We start from the raw sequence: 18,106 nt of genomic DNA, 5'->3' as shown, positions 1-18,106 counted from the left end.
AATAAAACAAACAATTAAATCAAATTTCATTATTCTATAAAGTGCAAAATGTAATCTTACATGGGATAAAATATTAAATATATTATTTTTAATAATTTAAATAAATATAATAAAACATAATAATAAAGAGTGGTTATCTTGATAATTTGTCTTTTTTTATGTCCAGTTTAAGGAGTTTCCACATTTTCTTAACCATGTAACCCATATACAATATAGGTAATATTATTGAGTTATACACTCCTAATGACACTACCATAAAACCACCTACACAAAACATTATACTATTCTTAATAAATTTCTGATATATTTTCTTCATATTTTCATAAATTTGTATTTTCTTATATCTAATACTTGATGTAATTTCATTATATTCACTTTCAAAATCGTATTTACTCTTCGAAATATTTTCGTAATTTTCCAATTCTTTAAAATCTTCGTGCTCTAGTAGAGAAATATTTTCATCTTTTTTTGTTATTCTTTTATCTTGTATTGGTTTTATTGCTAATTCATCATTCCTTATATTATCAATCTCTTTTTCTGCTTCTTCGAATTCTTTTTGAAGTTTGTAGATTAACTTTTTCGTTTTTTTATCTACATTATTTAAATTGGGTAACGTATTACTTTCTTTATACTTCTTTACATGTGAATTTATAATATTTCGAAGATGTATTATTTCTTTATCATCATTACAGTCATTAAATTGATTTACAAGATTCAAATTTAATTCATAAAAATTATTAAAATAAAATTGATTGTCTACATCTGTTAATATCCTATTATTTATTAATTTTTTCTATTTCTATAGAATTAATTTATGTGCCGTTGTAATAAATTTAATTCTATTCAATAAAAGTATTTATGGATGTAAATATTATATTATTTATTTTTTAAAATATATATTAATTCTTTTATAAAGGATACACCATTTTTATATTTTACATAATGAGTTCTTGAATGTTGCAAAGTGATACTTATAAAGTTAATTATTATTATGTAGTATTACAAAAAAGAGAAAATATATATAGGTTGGTATTTACAAAATAATACCCAAAAATATATGAATAAAACAAATGTACAGTGTCACACTCAAATTTGTGTGTTTAAAGCCAAATTCTATATAAAATAATAAAAAAACACAAACATATGTTATAAGACAGAATATACATTAAAATGCAAAATTATTTATTTTATAAATGTACATATAAAATGTAAAATTATAAGCTTACAAATAACAAATATTATAATTATAGCAAACGGATCGATCTTATTTCAATTATTAATTATTTTCTGAATTTTTTCACGAATTATATACAATAATGAAATAAGCCAAATATTTTCCATGTAAGTAAATTTATAAATTTTATATTAACAATTTATAATAAACAAATTGTATTTATTTTGACATTTATCTAATCAATTATAAACTTAAAATATTAATACATAAATATATAAATGGAGAGCCTAATCATATTCCTAATCACTATAATTATTACCACATAAACAACTATAAAAAAGTCGAACCAAATCATTATTGTCGACATATAAACCATAACAATTATAATGGTTGTTATTGTTATTATTAAATTGGATTTCTCGTTGAGATTCTATAACATTTTTTTTGTTACTTCCGTTTATTTTCTTGATAGCACGAATGATTCTACTTCTTAAGCCAGATGTCTTAGATTGATCATGCTAGAAATAAATATAATAATATGTATATTCGTTGATATGTCACAACATGTAAATAAACACTATTATATAATTTTCTATATACTAGTTTATATTTTGTTTTGACAACTTTCTGTTCCGAGCAATCTATTGATACAGCCAAAATGACATACAAAACGATACAAACTAAACTAAATATCCTTTTATTCGTTTTTTTATTTATGAAAAGTTTTTCCACAAAGCAATACGCTTTAAATAATATATATTATTTATTCTTTTAGTTTCCTTTTTATATATTATTTTTGTAAAACAATGATGCTATTATTTAATATTACAAATTTTTTATTTTAATTTATATAAACAAGTTATATGCTATTTATGGAAATATATGTTGCTGCTATTTTAAGTCACCCACAAATTTATAATCCTGCAATTACACGTTAAAAAAAATTTATATTTTATTTTTAATTTAATATAAATAATAAAAATAAAAAATAATATATTTTAAATGTATAAAAATATATATATTGTTCGTGAATATTTTTGTTTAATTAAACCATTATATTTAATATAACAAAATTAATTTTTATATTTAAAATATAAATAAAATAATGCACTAATTTATATCCATATACAATAACTCTATCATCAAAGATGTAGATATACAATTTCGAAAATTTTATATTTATGTTTTTTTCAAATAACAAACCATTTTCGTAAAGAACAAATTATTTTAATTACAAACAAACAAATTTATGCAACAAATTCAACCTAAAATATTTTTTTACATATTTTATATAAATAAGTTTTTAGTGTAGCATAAAGGTTCATTTAATAACATCCTTGATACTTTATAAACATGTTTTTTATTTTTGTATGTCTACATCCAAATTAATATAATTTAATTGTGGTAATAAATATTGGATGCATATATATTGTAAATCAATTTATGCAAAAATATGAAAAACGACTACCAAAAATTATTATTTGCATCTAAATGCGTTCTTATTGTTATACTTCTCAAATGTTTAATATCATTTAATAATATTTTATATTTTTTTATAAAAATAGGTGAATGACCATTAATATGGCTTCCATATACTAAAACCCGAATTATTTATACTAAGAAATGCAATATGGCTTATTTATTATTGCTTGAATTTTGTATTGTCTTTTAAATACGAATCCATATATTTTTAGCACGAGAATAAAACGTATTAAATTTATCATATAAATAATATTTTTTCTTTTATAAACAAAAAAAAAAATTAATAAATGAATGAGATCGATTTGTATAACATTCTCTATATCAATTAATTCCATTTTCCCACAATTTCTCATAATAAATATTAAATTATTTAAATCGATGTTATCTTATAGAATAAAATCGATGCTTTGGATTCATTTTTCTATATCGATTTTAATATTTGGCTAATTGCCCTATAACTCATTAATGCAAATTTAACAATAAAATACAAAACATGCGTAGTTCAACAGATTTACCACTAAGTTATATTAACACGAAATTCAATTGTTATAATTTGTCTTATATATATTTAAAACAATTCGTTAAACTAATAAATATTATCAAATTATTAAAAATTATACAAAATTAGATGTAATGTAACACTTAACCCTAACCCATATGTGGGTACCATAAACATAACCTTAACCTTGACCCACTACATAAAATCATATAAAAACAATACAAAAACAATACAAAAATGCAATAATATGCATAGTAATTTTATATTTTATTCATTATGTTATTTAAATGATTTTATAAACACAAAAATTATGATCCAAAAATATGGTCAAAAATGACTTATTTCCAAATAGACAGTTTCGTAACATATATCAATCATTATTACTGTTCCTGGACTCACTATTATTCTTCGAATAATATATTAACTTTCATTTTTTTCTTTATTTTTTTAAATTTTTTCTTATATATTGTCTTTGGAATAGTTTATTAATTCCAAATAATGAATACTAATATAAAAATGGTAATCGTATATATATTTTTTGATAAACGCATATAAGGGATCACAAAAATACAATTTAAATATTATACTTTTTAATTCCTTAATATTTACCTTATAAGCAATTCCCAAGAAAGCTGGTATTAAAGAAAATATTGATAAACCTGAAATTAATGTGTTTAATATCGACGAACTTGATGATGTATTTTCAGAGATATGCGCAGAAACTTGTATTGTTTTTGTTGTTGGAAGAGGTGGAATACTGCTACAACCATTGCAATTTTTATCACAATATTTTTTAAAATTATCATAATAAGTTGATAAACTAGACAATATTTTTCTATATGAACTGTTTTCATTAATATCAAAATCATTATTAAGTTTTTCAAAAATTCCAACAAATTCTTTACCTTTTTGCGAAATTGTGTACAATCTGGCGTATCCTTATTAATATCATTGTACATGCTACATAATGATTTTAATAAATTATAAAATTTAGATATAATGTTCTTATCCATATCCATCAAATAGTTTTTATTAATTATAATATTATCAATAATGTTAAAATAATCTTTACCATTAGTTGAAACCAAGCTATGTTCTCCACGTTGATTTTTATATTGATAATAAAAGTCATTTAAATTGGTGATGCTGTTACCATCTTTTAGCTTTAACATATAAATTAACCATGTGATAATATATTCGTTAATATTCATATTCTTTGGTACATCATTGTCAACCAAATCAGAATCATAAATTTTTTTAAGAAGGAATATCCATCCAGCCATAATTTTATCATTATCAGTCTACAATTATTACACTCCCCTGAATCCTCTATATTATCATTATTTTCTCGTTCCACATCAATAAACATTACAGTTTTTACAAACCAAATAATGCGTCTGCAAAACAATATATTGTTAATAATATTTTTGTTGTCTAATAAATTGTAAGCAATTATTTGCTATTTTCAAATATTCATTATTTAATGTGAAAATTTATGTACACCATATTTATAAAAATAAAAAGAATTTATGGGTATGTGATGAAAATAATAATTATATTGCCCTAACCTTTTATATTTTTTATGTAAGTGATAAATATTTATCGATGTTAAATGAATTTGTAAAAAAAAAATGTCTTTATAATTATTTTGATGCAATTCATAAAAATTAAGTACGACCTGTATTTTATTATATATGCATATAATAATATTTCATATACAATCAATATTATTACTAAAAATTTTGCCAAAATAAATCAGGGTACACACTTGAGTAAAAAACCCTGAACCCTTTCTCCATACTAATTTTATAAAACTATTAAGCATACCATAATATTATATATATATATATATATATATAAACGATAATACTAAATAGCATTATTTAAAAAGGAGAAGCACGAGCTTTTAACTTTATAATTCATTTGTTTTATCTTATTTGTTTAATGTGACCATGCACACTATATATCATTATAATAATGTTCTGTTATTATATTAATCATTTATTATCACTATAAATTCCATGAGAGATATTTATGAATTAAATGGTTTCAAAACTAATGATAATGAATTGGAATATTCCCAAAATTTTTAATTTTATGCATAATATTTAGTTAGCTAGCTATAAATTAAATTTTCAATAACAAGTGCGAATGTAGTATTTTAAAAAAATGCCTTATTAAATTTATGTTTTCTTATTTAATGCAGGAAAAAGTTTAATAACAATAATTTATATAGAATATTTAAAATTGGTGCGCTATATATATTAAAAAAAATATATATATATCCTTTTTATATACAGTGTTGTTTTTCTTAATTGTCTCTATCTTTAAAATTTAATACTATTATCAAAAAAAATGCCCAATACTACTCACTACTATTATAATTTTAATATTTATTAGCTTTAAAATAGTATAAAATTGTCTCGACACAAATTATTATAAAAAACATATAAAATTTAGAGGTTAATAATGCACTATAATATCATATCATATAATTCAAAGAATATGTGAAGATATTATCAATAATATGTAATTAAATTCAATAATCGACACAATAAAATATAAATCCAATTAAGAAAACAAATAATAAAATTAGTAAATTTTATATTAAAGACATATTTTTAATACTGCAGCTTCACAAAAAAATATAATTATATTATTATTTAAGTTTATAATTAAAAAAATATTTATAGTATAAATACCATAATTTTTTTATCCTTTAAAAAACACTTTTTAATTAATAAAAACTTTAAATGTTACTATCATAATATTTATTTATTGCAATTTATTTTTTATCTTATTGTTATAATAAATTCTTATAATTACATTAATTCGTTTTATATATTTATTATATTTTTTTGCTATTATTAAAATTATTATATTATAATTTTTTTACTTAATTATACGAAAATGAAATTAACAAAAGCATTATATTTTATTGCCTTTTTATTGGCCATAAATGTATTCGTCCCAGGATCTAATAATTATGTTGAAGCTAAACCAAATCCAAAAGGCGGTAACTCCCTTGCTAACAAAATTAAAAATAACAAAGCTGCACTTATATCTACAATACTTACAACATTAGCATTAGCAGCAGCTGGTACTTTTGGTGTAATGCATTTAAAAAATAAAGGAATCTTTAAATCAAAATCCAAAGCATCGGAAGTTAAAACAACACCCTTAGCTGGTCCAGCCAAAAGCGTAGTCGCAGGATCAAATAAAAATAGACCACCATCACCAAGTAGTTATCCTCAAAGAGCATATTCACCAGCATCACTCTAATTGTAGTTTCTGATTGATATTATCTATTTTCATATCATATTATGGCAGTTGATCCAAAATTCAAGTATGCCCCATACACTATAAAAATTAATTTATATAGTTAAACAAATCAATAAGATGGAAGTAATTCGAGGCATTTAAATATATTTATGTTATCAATCTGCCTTTATTGGAATATTTTATTTTTATATGGCATATATATAATATATTGGATTTATTAAAAAGTGCCAATATTTGAGATTCAATTCCATAACTTATATATGTTCGTGTGTTTTGCTTTATGATGATTGAACACCAAATCCATATTGAAAAAACACTTCATTTCCCCATTTTTTTCCTTATATTGGTATAAATTTTTATTTAAGAACAATATCATATTATTATTAAAAACTATATTATGCATATAATACATATATATGATGTTGCTCGTGCCCTTTATAGTAAAAGTAAACTTTGATCTATTGTTTATTGCAAACAGACTGTGATATATATTTTTGCCTGTAAGTGATATTTGATCTTAATGCCATTTATAGTAATAAAATTAATGAAATGATTAGAATGCTTCAATACAAATACTACATTATATGTAATATTTTTTTATATTATTAGTTATAACATATAATACCAATATATCTTATGTACATATATATATGTAACATTATAATAAACTATATAAAACTGCGACAGCTTTTAAAAAATTTTATATGCATTAATAGAAAAAATCAAATACGATATAACATAAATATAAACAATATAAGGTAACGATTTATTTATTTCATTTTGCTATCATTACAGCATGGCGTTGGGAAACTATAGTATTAAATAAAACATATATGTAGAATAAAAATATTCATAAAATGAACATATTAATATATATAATTCAATATAACTCTAAACCTTGAACCCAACAAGTATAGACAAATAAATATTATTAAATTATAAACAAATTAATAAAAATATTGCCCTAAATCTAAACATAAATTTCATATAATAAACTATAACTCATAGTATAGAACCCTGACACATAGCGCATGAACACCTTGTCATCAAAAATATTAAAATAAAATAAAACTAATTATATATATATATATTTCTTGATTTTACAACATTGTGTTCATTATTTTTATATTATATTTATTTTTATGTTTTTTAATTTTATATATACTTTGCTTTACTATTAAAAGTATTTATAATTTGTATTCATTTATAAAAAAACATAGACATCAATATTGCTACCAATAAATAATTTTTATAAAATGCCAATATTCCTAAAAATATTATTTAACAAAATTTATATTAAAAGTGATGAAAAAATCACAGAATCTGTGATTCTCATATTATAAGTTTTATCACATTATTATTATTATTATGAAACAATAGAAATAATTGGTGTAACAGTGGGAAATGCATATAAACATGATGTAATAGTAATCTTAAAATAAACTCATTTAATATTTAAAATTATAAAAATATTCTTTATAGCCAAAACAAATGGAAAGATATAACAAAACAACTATTGTTATATAATAATTATTACAATTTTATTTCTAGCATGACTATATATTCATTAATATAAATGGAGCATTTATATATTTATTAATTTTTGTTTCTTTTCTCAGATTGATGCAAATATTACCCCCAGTATCCCAAATTACTTTGTTAAAAGGGATAAATTAAACAGAATGTTAAATATTACCAAACTAAGAGATATTATTAAAAAGGAATAAACATATTTCCAAATGATATCTTTTAAAACTTTGATACATATATTAACAAAATAAACTTATTTTCATGTGTTATGCGTGTTTTAAATTATTGTTACATAACCTCAATTTGATTTTTAAATAATGCTTGATTTGTATATAATTTGTTTGTAGTTTATATTGTAAAGATAAATATATTTTTTGAAACGGCAAACACGTAGTGTTTGTGCGTATTTATGTAACTATGAAAAACTAAATAGCAACCTTCATGGGTGCCAAATATTAATAATGAATTTATAAATTTATTTTAAAGAAAATTTACGGGTTCTATAGAAATAAAAAAAATGTACACATATATTTACAAACTTAATGAGAAAACAATGCATTTCTTATATGAATTATAATAATAATATTCATTTAAATAAAGTCTAAAAATAATTATTATTGTGTAGTATTACAAAAAAAAGAAGAAATTATAGGTTGGCGTTTACAAAATAATAATACCCAAAGATATATTAATAAAATAAGCACACAGTTTCATGTTCAAATTTGTATGCTTAAAGCTACATTTTATATAAAATAACAAACAAACATAAAAATAAGTTTAAGACATAATAAACATTAAAAATGCACAATTATGTATTCTATAGACATGCATATACAATGTAGAAATTATACGCATATAAATAATAAATACCATGGTTATAGCAAACGAATCAATCTTATTTAATTATTAATTATTTTAGGAATATTCTTTACAAATTATATACTATAAATATGTATAAATGACGAACAAATTCATATAAATATATATGTTAGCGTTTTATTCAAACATATTACATTTATTTTAATAATTACATAATAAAATTATAAACTTAAAATATGAATTCGTAAATGTCGAAAATTCCAGCATAGTTCATTCGTCTAGAGGTATCACATGTCAAACATTGGAGTTTAAGTAATAATTAGAAAGAATTTTTTTGTTCGTTTTTTAGTTTGATACCGTTTTAATATAATTATTAAATGGAGATTACTCGCTTTGTTTAAATTTTGAAGGATGATTACCCGCTCTTTCTTTTAATTGTGATAAAAGCTTTATGGTTTCTGGATCATTTTTAAAAAAACCATCCTTATTATTTCCCACCAATAATGCTTCCTTAAGAAAAGATTCATTGTTATTTGAAACTTGTTTTTCAGATTTTTCTATTAATTGTGATAAAATCTTTACAGATTCTGGATCATTTGCAAGAAAGTCATGCGTATTATTTCCCAACATCAATAATTCCTTAAGAAGAGATTCATTTTTACTTGAAGGATGATTACCCAATCTTTCTTTTAATTGTGATAAAAGCTCTAAAGCTTTTGGGTCATTTTCAAAAAAGGCATGCATCTTATTTTCCATCAGCAATATTTCCTTAAGAGAAGATTCATTGTTATTTGAGGGTTGTTTTTCGAGTTTTTCTAATAATTGTGATAAAATCTTTACAGATTCTGGATCTTTTGCAAGAAACCCATCTAGGTTATTTCCCATCATCAATAATTCCTTAAGAAGAGATTCATTTTTATTTGAAGGATGATTACCCAATCTTTCTTTTAATTGTGATAAAAGCTTTATGGTTTCTGGATCATTTTTAAAAAAACCATCCTTATTATTTCCTACCAATAATGCTTCCTTAAGAAAAGATTCGTTGTTATTTGAAACTTGCTTTTCGGATTTTTCTATTAATTTTGATAAAATATTTACAGATTCTGGATCATTTGCAAGAAAGTCATGTATATTATTTCCTACCATCAATAATTCCTTAAGAAAAGATTCATTTTTACTTGAAGGATGATTATCCAATCTTTCTTTTAATTGTGATAAAATGTTTATGGTTTCTGGATCATTTTTTAAAAAACCATCCTTATTATTTCCCACCAATAATGCTTCCTTAAGAAAAGATTCGTTGTTGTTTGAAGGTTGTTTTTCGAGTTTTTCTATTAATTGTGATAAAAGCTTTAAATTTTCTGGATTTTTTGCAAGAAATCCATCCAGATTATTCCCCACTCGAAATACCTCGTTAAGAAAAGATTCATTATTATTTAATGATTTATTAGTTTTTTTATCTCTTTTAAATATATTAAAACAATTAAATCCTTTAGACCTTTTATTATTTAAAGGTTTTCGAATCCTAGTAGGAACTAAAGCGTAATTATCTTCTATATTATGTTCTGAAAGACTTCTATATCTAAGTTTTTCATTATTATTTATATCTATGCTGTTTATTTCATATTCATCATGTACGTTCTTATTTTTCTTGAAATATTTATTTAAATATTCCTACATTTCAATAAACGTATTAATAAATGTATCTTTCATGCATACATAATAATATGTAACAACTGCATTTTTTATATAAGATGAAATAAAAAAAATCAACGCTTAACACATCTATGCATATAACTTTTCAATATATATTTTTATTTGCTGTGTTTTTCGCCTTACATTATTAGTAAAACATTGTATTGTTACAATCAAAAGGATATAGGAAGCAACAGTAACTAAACTATATATATTTTTATTCATTTTCTTATTAATAAAAGGTGTTTCCTCGAAAGAATACGCTTTAAATAATGTGTATAATATGTTTTATTCATTTCCAGTTTCCTTTTTATCGATTATTGCTATAAAACAATAATGCTATTATTTATATTAAATTATTATCAATATATTATTAATTATAGACAATAATTTTGAGCCAAATAAAATATTTATTACTTTAAATAAAAAAAATGTAAATATTTTTATATATTTTCTTATAACGCATAATTAATACCATAAATCATTAATAGTTATAGGATATTATATTTATTAGTAACATTTTTCTCTAGGAAATTATTGTACTTATTATAATTAAAAAATTATATTAATAATACATATTTTTTATTTATACCAACTTAAATATACTTGCTATTATGTCGCAGTAAAAATAAAAAAAAATTTTTTGGTTGTCGTTTTTTTTCGTCGCTTTTATAATATGATTGCATATTTGTATTTCTTCATTATTATTTTTTAAATAAAAACATTATATAATTCATTATTTATTAATAAAAAATAATATATAGCAATTATATATTTTTTCTTATATCATATTTTAATTATCGAAATTAAGAAAATTAAATAAAACCAAAAATATATTACCGAAAAGCAAACAATATATAATATTTTGTATTCATCTTATTATATCAATTGTAATTTCATCTGATTGGATGAAATGCTAGAAAAAACTCCGAAAATGAAATAAAAAACGATAATTATACGTTTTTCCATTTCTTATAATTTATTTACGATTTGTTATATTATTATAATATATATGCAATTCTATTCATATTATTTGATACTGATATAATTAATATGTATGTAGAGTTCGCATATATAAATTTGTATACAGTCATATACGATTTAGTATGATATATTTGAAAAATAAAATTTTAATTATATATATGCATATATTTTGGCTATAAAAAATATATATATTTTTTAATTGTATCTTGGATTATTATATTCCATAATAATGGTGATGGAAGGAGGGGAATTGAATAATAGTGAATTAAGAAATACACAATGTAGTTTAGATGGTGATCCTAAGATTGGTTGTTTACGTAATAAAAATGGTTTACTTTTAAAAACATACGCATGGATAGTTAAAAATCCTATAGGAAATGTATTGTTAATACATGGATTCAAAGTTCATACTCGATTAAATTTTATGAAAAAAAATATAAAAATTCCAAATAACAATGAAGGCTTAGTAGTAGACAATAATAATCAATATATTTATAAAGATAGTTGGATTGAAAAATTTAATCAAAATAGTTATTCAGTATATGGACTAGATTTGCAAGGACATGGCGAATCACAATCGTTTGGAAAATTTAAAGGAGATTTTAGTTCTTTTGATGACCTAATTGATGATATAATACAATATATGAATAAAATTTACGATGAAACCTCAAGTGATAATCAAAAGGATGATGAATCTAATAATATAGCGACAACTAAAAAAAAGAGACTTCCTATGTATATTGTTGGATATTCGATGGGAGGACATATTGCTTTAAGAGTATTACAATTATTAGGGAAAGAAAAAGAAGATAGAGTTAAGGCGTGGAATTCAAATAAATATAAAAATGGTGACACCATGTTAAACAATTCTACTAATATTAATAATAATGACAAAGGTCTGCATGATATGAATAATTCAAATTATTATGGTTCCAATAACTCCTGTGCTAGTATCTCTGCTGCTACAAATCCTATTGCTAGTGATAAACATGGAATATGCTACAATTATTTCGATAAATTCAATATTAAAGGTTGCATATGTATATCTGCCATGATAAGAATAAAATCGAAATTGGATCCTGGAAACGAAGCATATAAGTATTTTTATTTACCTTTAGCAGACTTCCTGGCCTATGTCTTACCTCATGTACAAATGTCATCAGAACCACGTAATAAAAAGTCCGGATATTTTTCTAATATATGTAAATATTATATATTTCGAAATATTAATGGAAAAAAATATAAAAATATGTCTAAATTTATAAGAGCAACGGTCGCATTGGATTGTAATATTAATTATATGCCAAAAGAGATTCCTTTATTATTTGTCCATTCAACAGATGATAGTATTTGTTCTTATGAATGGGCAGTTTCGTTTTATAATAAAGCAAACGTCACTGATAAAATTTTTCATGTTGTTGAGGGTATGAATCATGATACAACGACAAAGCCAGGAAACGAAGAAATTTTAAAAAAAATTATTGATTGGATTTCTAATTTAAGAGCGAATGATGAAGGCAAATAAGAAGATGAAATATAAAATGTGCTTTAATAATGCTTATATTAATTAATGTTTTGTATTTTTATAAACATAAATGTAAATTTTTCAATTAATTTTTTATGTCAAAACATGAAAAAAAAATCATATATATATTTGCCCTTTTACGTTATATATGTGTTCTTTTTTGTTTCAAATTATTTTTTTAAATTAAATTTGTATATAATTATTTTGGTTGCAATTTGAAGATATATATAATGCTAATTTGTGAATTCATACAAATTAAAATTAATTATGTAATAACTTTACTTTTAATTAGCTTTTATGTTCTTATAATTAATAAGTCTTAATTAAAATAATAATCATTTACATTTATTATTTGGTGTTTTTTATATTTAAGGCAATTTTAAAGAAAAAAAAACGAAGAATCAAATTTAGTATCAGAATATCATTTTTAAAATAAAATATTGTTGAAGCCATTTAAAGTTGATAAATATTATTACGTAATTTTGTGGAAAAACACTATTTAGATGTGTATACATGTTTTTAATAACATTTTTCCTATATATATTTTTAAAAATTCCTTAAACTAATAAATATTATCAAATTATTAAAAATTATACAAAATTAAATGCAATCGAGTATTTAACCATAACCCGTATATGGGTTCCATATACAAAACTTCAACCCTGACCCAAAATATGGATTTCCCAAAATGCAACTCTAAACCTGAACACTAACCAAAAACACAACAAAGTCCCAAATGTAAAGCATAAAGAAAAGCCACTTATTAACCATTTTATTTACTAATATGTGCCTAATTATCTTTATTCTTAATTAACACCATGCCTCAAACCCAATTTAATGCATTTCATATAACGCACATTTTTATGAAAAAACATAGCATGATTTTAGGATTTGTAGCTATAGACAAATGGCAAATAATAAAATGTATTAAACACATTCGTTTTTCGCATCTTGACTATTTAAAATATTACAAAAGATAGTCCTTAAAAACATTATCTTATATATATTTTGAGAATATTTAAAAATATTGATTCAATTTTTTTTTCTGCTATTTTGGATCGTTTTTATTTTGTTAACGTATGCTAAATATAGTAGCACATATATTCACTCAATTGTGATAATAATATAAATTATAAACACATAAAATGAAAAAATCAATTTTTTAGATATGTTTGTAAAGTTTACGGTTAAAATGATATCATAAATTTTAGAAATATGCTATTAATTGTAGACAATAATTTAAGGTAAATAAAATGTTTATTACTTTAAATAAAAAAAATATAAATGTTTTTATAAATTTTCATATAATATATAATTAATGTCATAATAATTAACAGTTGTAAAGTATTATATCTATTAATAATATTTATTTCAGGGAATAATTATATTTTATACTTATTAAAAAATTATATTAATAATATTATATTTTTTATTTATACCAACTTAAATATACTTGCTATTATGTCGCAGTAAAAAAAAAAAAATTTTTGGTTGTCGTTTTTTTTTTCGTCGCTTTTATAATATGATTGCAATATTTGTATTTCTTCATTATTAATTATTTTTTAAATAAAACCATTATATAATTCATTATTTATTAATAAAAAAATAATATATAGCAATTATATATTTTTTCTTATATCATATTTTAATTATCGAAATTAAGAAAATTAAATAAAACCAAAAATATATTACCAAAAAGCAAACAATATATAATAATTTGTATTCATCTTATTATATCAATTGTAATTTCATCTGATTGGATGAAATGCTAGAAAAAACTTCGAAAATGAGATAAAGAACTATTATACATTTTTTCTACTTCTTATAATTTGTTTACGATTTGTTATGTTAATATAATGTACATGCAATGCTATTAATATTATTTGATACTGATATAATATATATGCAGAGTTTGTATGTATAAATTTGTATACAGCCATAATATGATTAGTATGATATATTTTTTATGTTAATAATTTGTACACATATATTTTGGCTATAAAATAATATATACTTTTTTAGTTGTAATATGGGTTGTTATATTCAATAATATTGATGATGGACGAACTTGAATCGAATAATGATGAATTAAGAAGTAGTACACGAAGTAAATTAGATGGTGATCCTAAGATTGGTTGTTTATGTAATAAAAATGGCTTACTTTTAAAAACATATGGGTGGGTAGTTAAAAATGCTATAGGAATTATATTGTTAATACATGGATTAAAAGCTCATACTCGATTAACTTTTATGAAAATAAATATAAAAATGCCAAATGGAAGTGAAGACTTAGTAGTAGACACTAATAATTACTATATTTATAAAGATAGTTGGATTGAAAAATTTAATCAAAATGGTTATTCAGTATATGGGATAGATTTGCAAGGACATGGGGAATCACAGGCATGGAAAGATGTAAGAGGAGATTTTACTTGTTTTAATGATCTAGTTGATGATGTAATACAATATATGAATCAAATTCAAAATGAAATCTCGAATGAAAATCAAACGGATGACAAATCACATGATATAATAACAACCAAAAAACAAAAGCTTCCTATGTATATTGTTGGACATTCGATGGGAGGAAATATTGCTTTAAGGATATTACAATTATTAGGGAAAGAAAATCAATATAAAACTAATTCTGGAAAGTCAAGTAACTATAAAAAATGTAACATCATTTTAGACAGTTCTACTGATATTAATGAAATTGATAATGATCTGGTAGAAAATATGATTAATGATAACTCTGTAAAACACATTTCGAATAAGCGCTGCATTACGAATCCTAAAAATGATGATTCCGATCATTCCTGTGCTAGTACCTCTTCTACGACAAATGCTATTGTTAGTTCTAATGATAAACATGAAATATGCTATAATTATTTAGATGATTTAAATATTAAAGGTTGCGTATCTTTATCTGGTATGATAATATTAAAAACATCATGGAATGCTGGAAACAAATCATTTAAATATTTGTATTTACCTGCAACAAGGTTCCTGTCTTGTGTTGCGCCTCATAAACGAACTTCGTCATCACGTTATAAAAAGTCCGAACATCATGCTAATATATGTAAATATGATAAATTTCGAAATAGTGATGAAGTAAAATATAAATGTATTTCTGAACTTATAAAAGGAACGATCACATTGAATTGTAATATTAAATATATGCCAAAGGATATTCCTTTATTATTTGTGCATTCAAAAGATGATAGCTCGTGTTCTTATGAGGGGGCAGTTTCATTTTATAATAAAGTAAATGCTCATAACAAAAAATTTCATTCTGTTGATGGCATGAATCATGCTATAACGATAGAGGCAGGAAATGAAGACATTTTAAAAGCAATTGTTGATTGGATTTCTGATGTAAGAAGCAATTGCGAATACGAAATAGAAGATGAATAAGAAAATTAAATATAAATGTGCGTTAATAATGCTTATATTAATTATTGTTTTGTATTTTCATAAATATAAATGTAACATTTTCAATTATTTTTTTAAGTTAAAACACGAAAATATAATAATAAATATATTATATCTTTTTACATTATGTATATGTTTTTTGTTATTTCAAATTGTTTTTTAAATTAAATTTGTATATAATTATTTTGGTTGCAATTTGAAGATATATATAATGCTAATTTGTGAATTTATACAAATTAAAATTAATTATGTAATAACTTTACTTTTAATTAGCTTTTATGTTCTTATAATTAATAAATCTTAATTAAAATAATAATCATTTACATTTATTATTTGCCGTTTTTTATATGTAAGGCAATTTTAAAGAAAAAAAAACGAAGAATCAAATTTAGTATCATAATATCATTTTTAAAATAAAATATTGTTGAAGTCATTTAAAGTTGATAAGTATTATTACGTAATTTTGTGGAAAAATACTATTTAGATGCGTATACATGTTTTTTATATAATAGCATTTTTTAGTGAGTATATATTTCATAAGGAAAATAGACAATCTATTTCTTAAATTAATAAGATTATTACTTTGTATAAGTAATATAGATTCATTTATAACGTATTTAGATTAATTTAGTCGTGTAGAATTTATTACGTTCACTGTCGTTGATACAAATATATTTTGTAAAATTATCAATAATAAAACAATCACAAACATAAGTTATAAGAGATAATATACATTAAGAATGAAAAAATATATTTTATAAATACGCATATAAAATATAAGCATACATATATAATATAAAATTATATGCATACAAATAATCTGAAAACTATGTTATATTGTAGACAACTATTCTAAATGAACCGAATTATGTTATAGTTTCATATATAAGATTACTATATAGTTTGGTTGAAAAGCTGTAACTTAAATCAAAATAATAATGACACAAATAATAAATTTTACTAAATAAATAAATAAATAAATATTTTCACCAAGCGTAGAAATGCATAATATATTATGATATGTATAATTCAATATAACTATGGATTAAAAAATCTTATACAATAAATAATAAGGGATCGTATATATCTTTAGCCAACAATTAGCAATGCATTATAAAATATGAATTATAATATTAACACATTTAATATATATGAACGAGTTAGATAGAAGTAATATAACGTATGGGAAATATGTTATGCACCCCCTTCCATATTAATGGCTGTGCCCCTTTTTAGTTACATATTTAAACATCTCAAGATTAAACATACGGGATGATATATATATATATTTAATCAACATTTTCAGACAAATAAAGATGTCCAAATTATAAAAAATAAAATCTACGTTGTAACTGAATCGCAGTTTCTTCATAGATACCTATATATATTCATAATCAATATATTTATTATTACTTATGTTTTTTTATTATAATTAAATATAAAACTATAGTTGACTAATTATTATATTTTCCATAACACAATAATTTCTAAAACAAACCAAACATAATTTATAAATATATGTAATATATTCGTACAACAAAATAATTTCTAAAACAATAAAACAAATCAAACACAATTTATAAATATATGTAATATATTCGTACAACAAAATAATTTCTAAAACAATAAAACAAATCAAACACAATTTATAAATATATGTAATATATTCGTACAACAAAATAAT

At 21.6% G+C, this 18,106-nt stretch overlaps 6 protein-coding genes across 6 annotated transcripts; 3 read left to right on the top strand and 3 right to left on the bottom strand.

Moving 5' to 3' along the window:
- Nucleotides 1-133: 133 nt before the first annotated feature.
- PVVCY_1104840 (fam-b protein) lies at nt 134-926 on the bottom strand (the record flags this gene model as incomplete). The annotated part of the gene is made up of 2 exons (XM_037634580.1): nt 134-793; nt 924-926. 2 exons carry the CDS (start codon nt 924-926, stop codon nt 134-136), a joined length of 663 nt encoding a protein of 220 aa, XP_037490665.1.
- Nucleotides 927-3,556: 2,630 nt separating this feature from the next.
- On the bottom strand, nt 3,557-4,438 carry PVVCY_1104820 (CIR protein PIR protein, fragment; the record flags this gene model as incomplete). The annotated part of the gene is made up of 3 exons (XM_037634579.1): nt 3,557-3,625; nt 3,765-4,060; nt 4,228-4,438. The coding sequence occupies 3 exons, from the start codon at nt 4,436-4,438 to the stop codon at nt 3,557-3,559; spliced, it is 576 nt and encodes a 191-aa protein (XP_037490664.1).
- Nucleotides 4,439-6,065: 1,627 nt separating this feature from the next.
- On the top strand, nt 6,066-6,437 carry PVVCY_1104810 (early transcribed membrane protein; the record flags this gene model as incomplete). Its single annotated transcript, XM_037634578.1, has 1 exon — nt 6,066-6,437. One exon carries the CDS (start codon nt 6,066-6,068, stop codon nt 6,435-6,437), a length of 372 nt encoding a protein of 123 aa, XP_037490663.1.
- A 2,733-nt stretch (nt 6,438-9,170) lies between these two features.
- On the bottom strand, nt 9,171-10,706 carry PVVCY_1104800 (fam-c protein; the record flags this gene model as incomplete). Its single annotated transcript, XM_037634577.1, has 2 exons — nt 9,171-10,460; nt 10,626-10,706. The coding sequence occupies 2 exons, from the start codon at nt 10,704-10,706 to the stop codon at nt 9,171-9,173; spliced, it is 1,371 nt and encodes a 456-aa protein (XP_037490662.1).
- A 988-nt stretch (nt 10,707-11,694) lies between these two features.
- Nucleotides 11,695-12,990, top strand: PVVCY_1104790 (lysophospholipase, putative; the record flags this gene model as incomplete). The annotated part of the gene is made up of 1 exon (XM_037634576.1): nt 11,695-12,990. One exon carries the CDS (start codon nt 11,695-11,697, stop codon nt 12,988-12,990), a length of 1,296 nt encoding a protein of 431 aa, XP_037490661.1.
- Nucleotides 12,991-15,045: 2,055 nt separating this feature from the next.
- Nucleotides 15,046-16,404, top strand: PVVCY_1104780 (lysophospholipase, putative; the record flags this gene model as incomplete). The annotated part of the gene is made up of 1 exon (XM_037634575.1): nt 15,046-16,404. One exon carries the CDS (start codon nt 15,046-15,048, stop codon nt 16,402-16,404), a length of 1,359 nt encoding a protein of 452 aa, XP_037490660.1.
- Nucleotides 16,405-18,106: the final 1,702 nt, after the last annotated feature.

Source organism: Plasmodium vinckei (assembly GCF_900681995.1).
Source record: "Plasmodium vinckei vinckei genome assembly, chromosome: PVVCY_11".
Taxonomy (NCBI): Eukaryota; Apicomplexa; class Aconoidasida; order Haemosporida; family Plasmodiidae; genus Plasmodium; species Plasmodium vinckei.
This window is presented reverse-complemented; position numbering and strand designations above follow the sequence as displayed.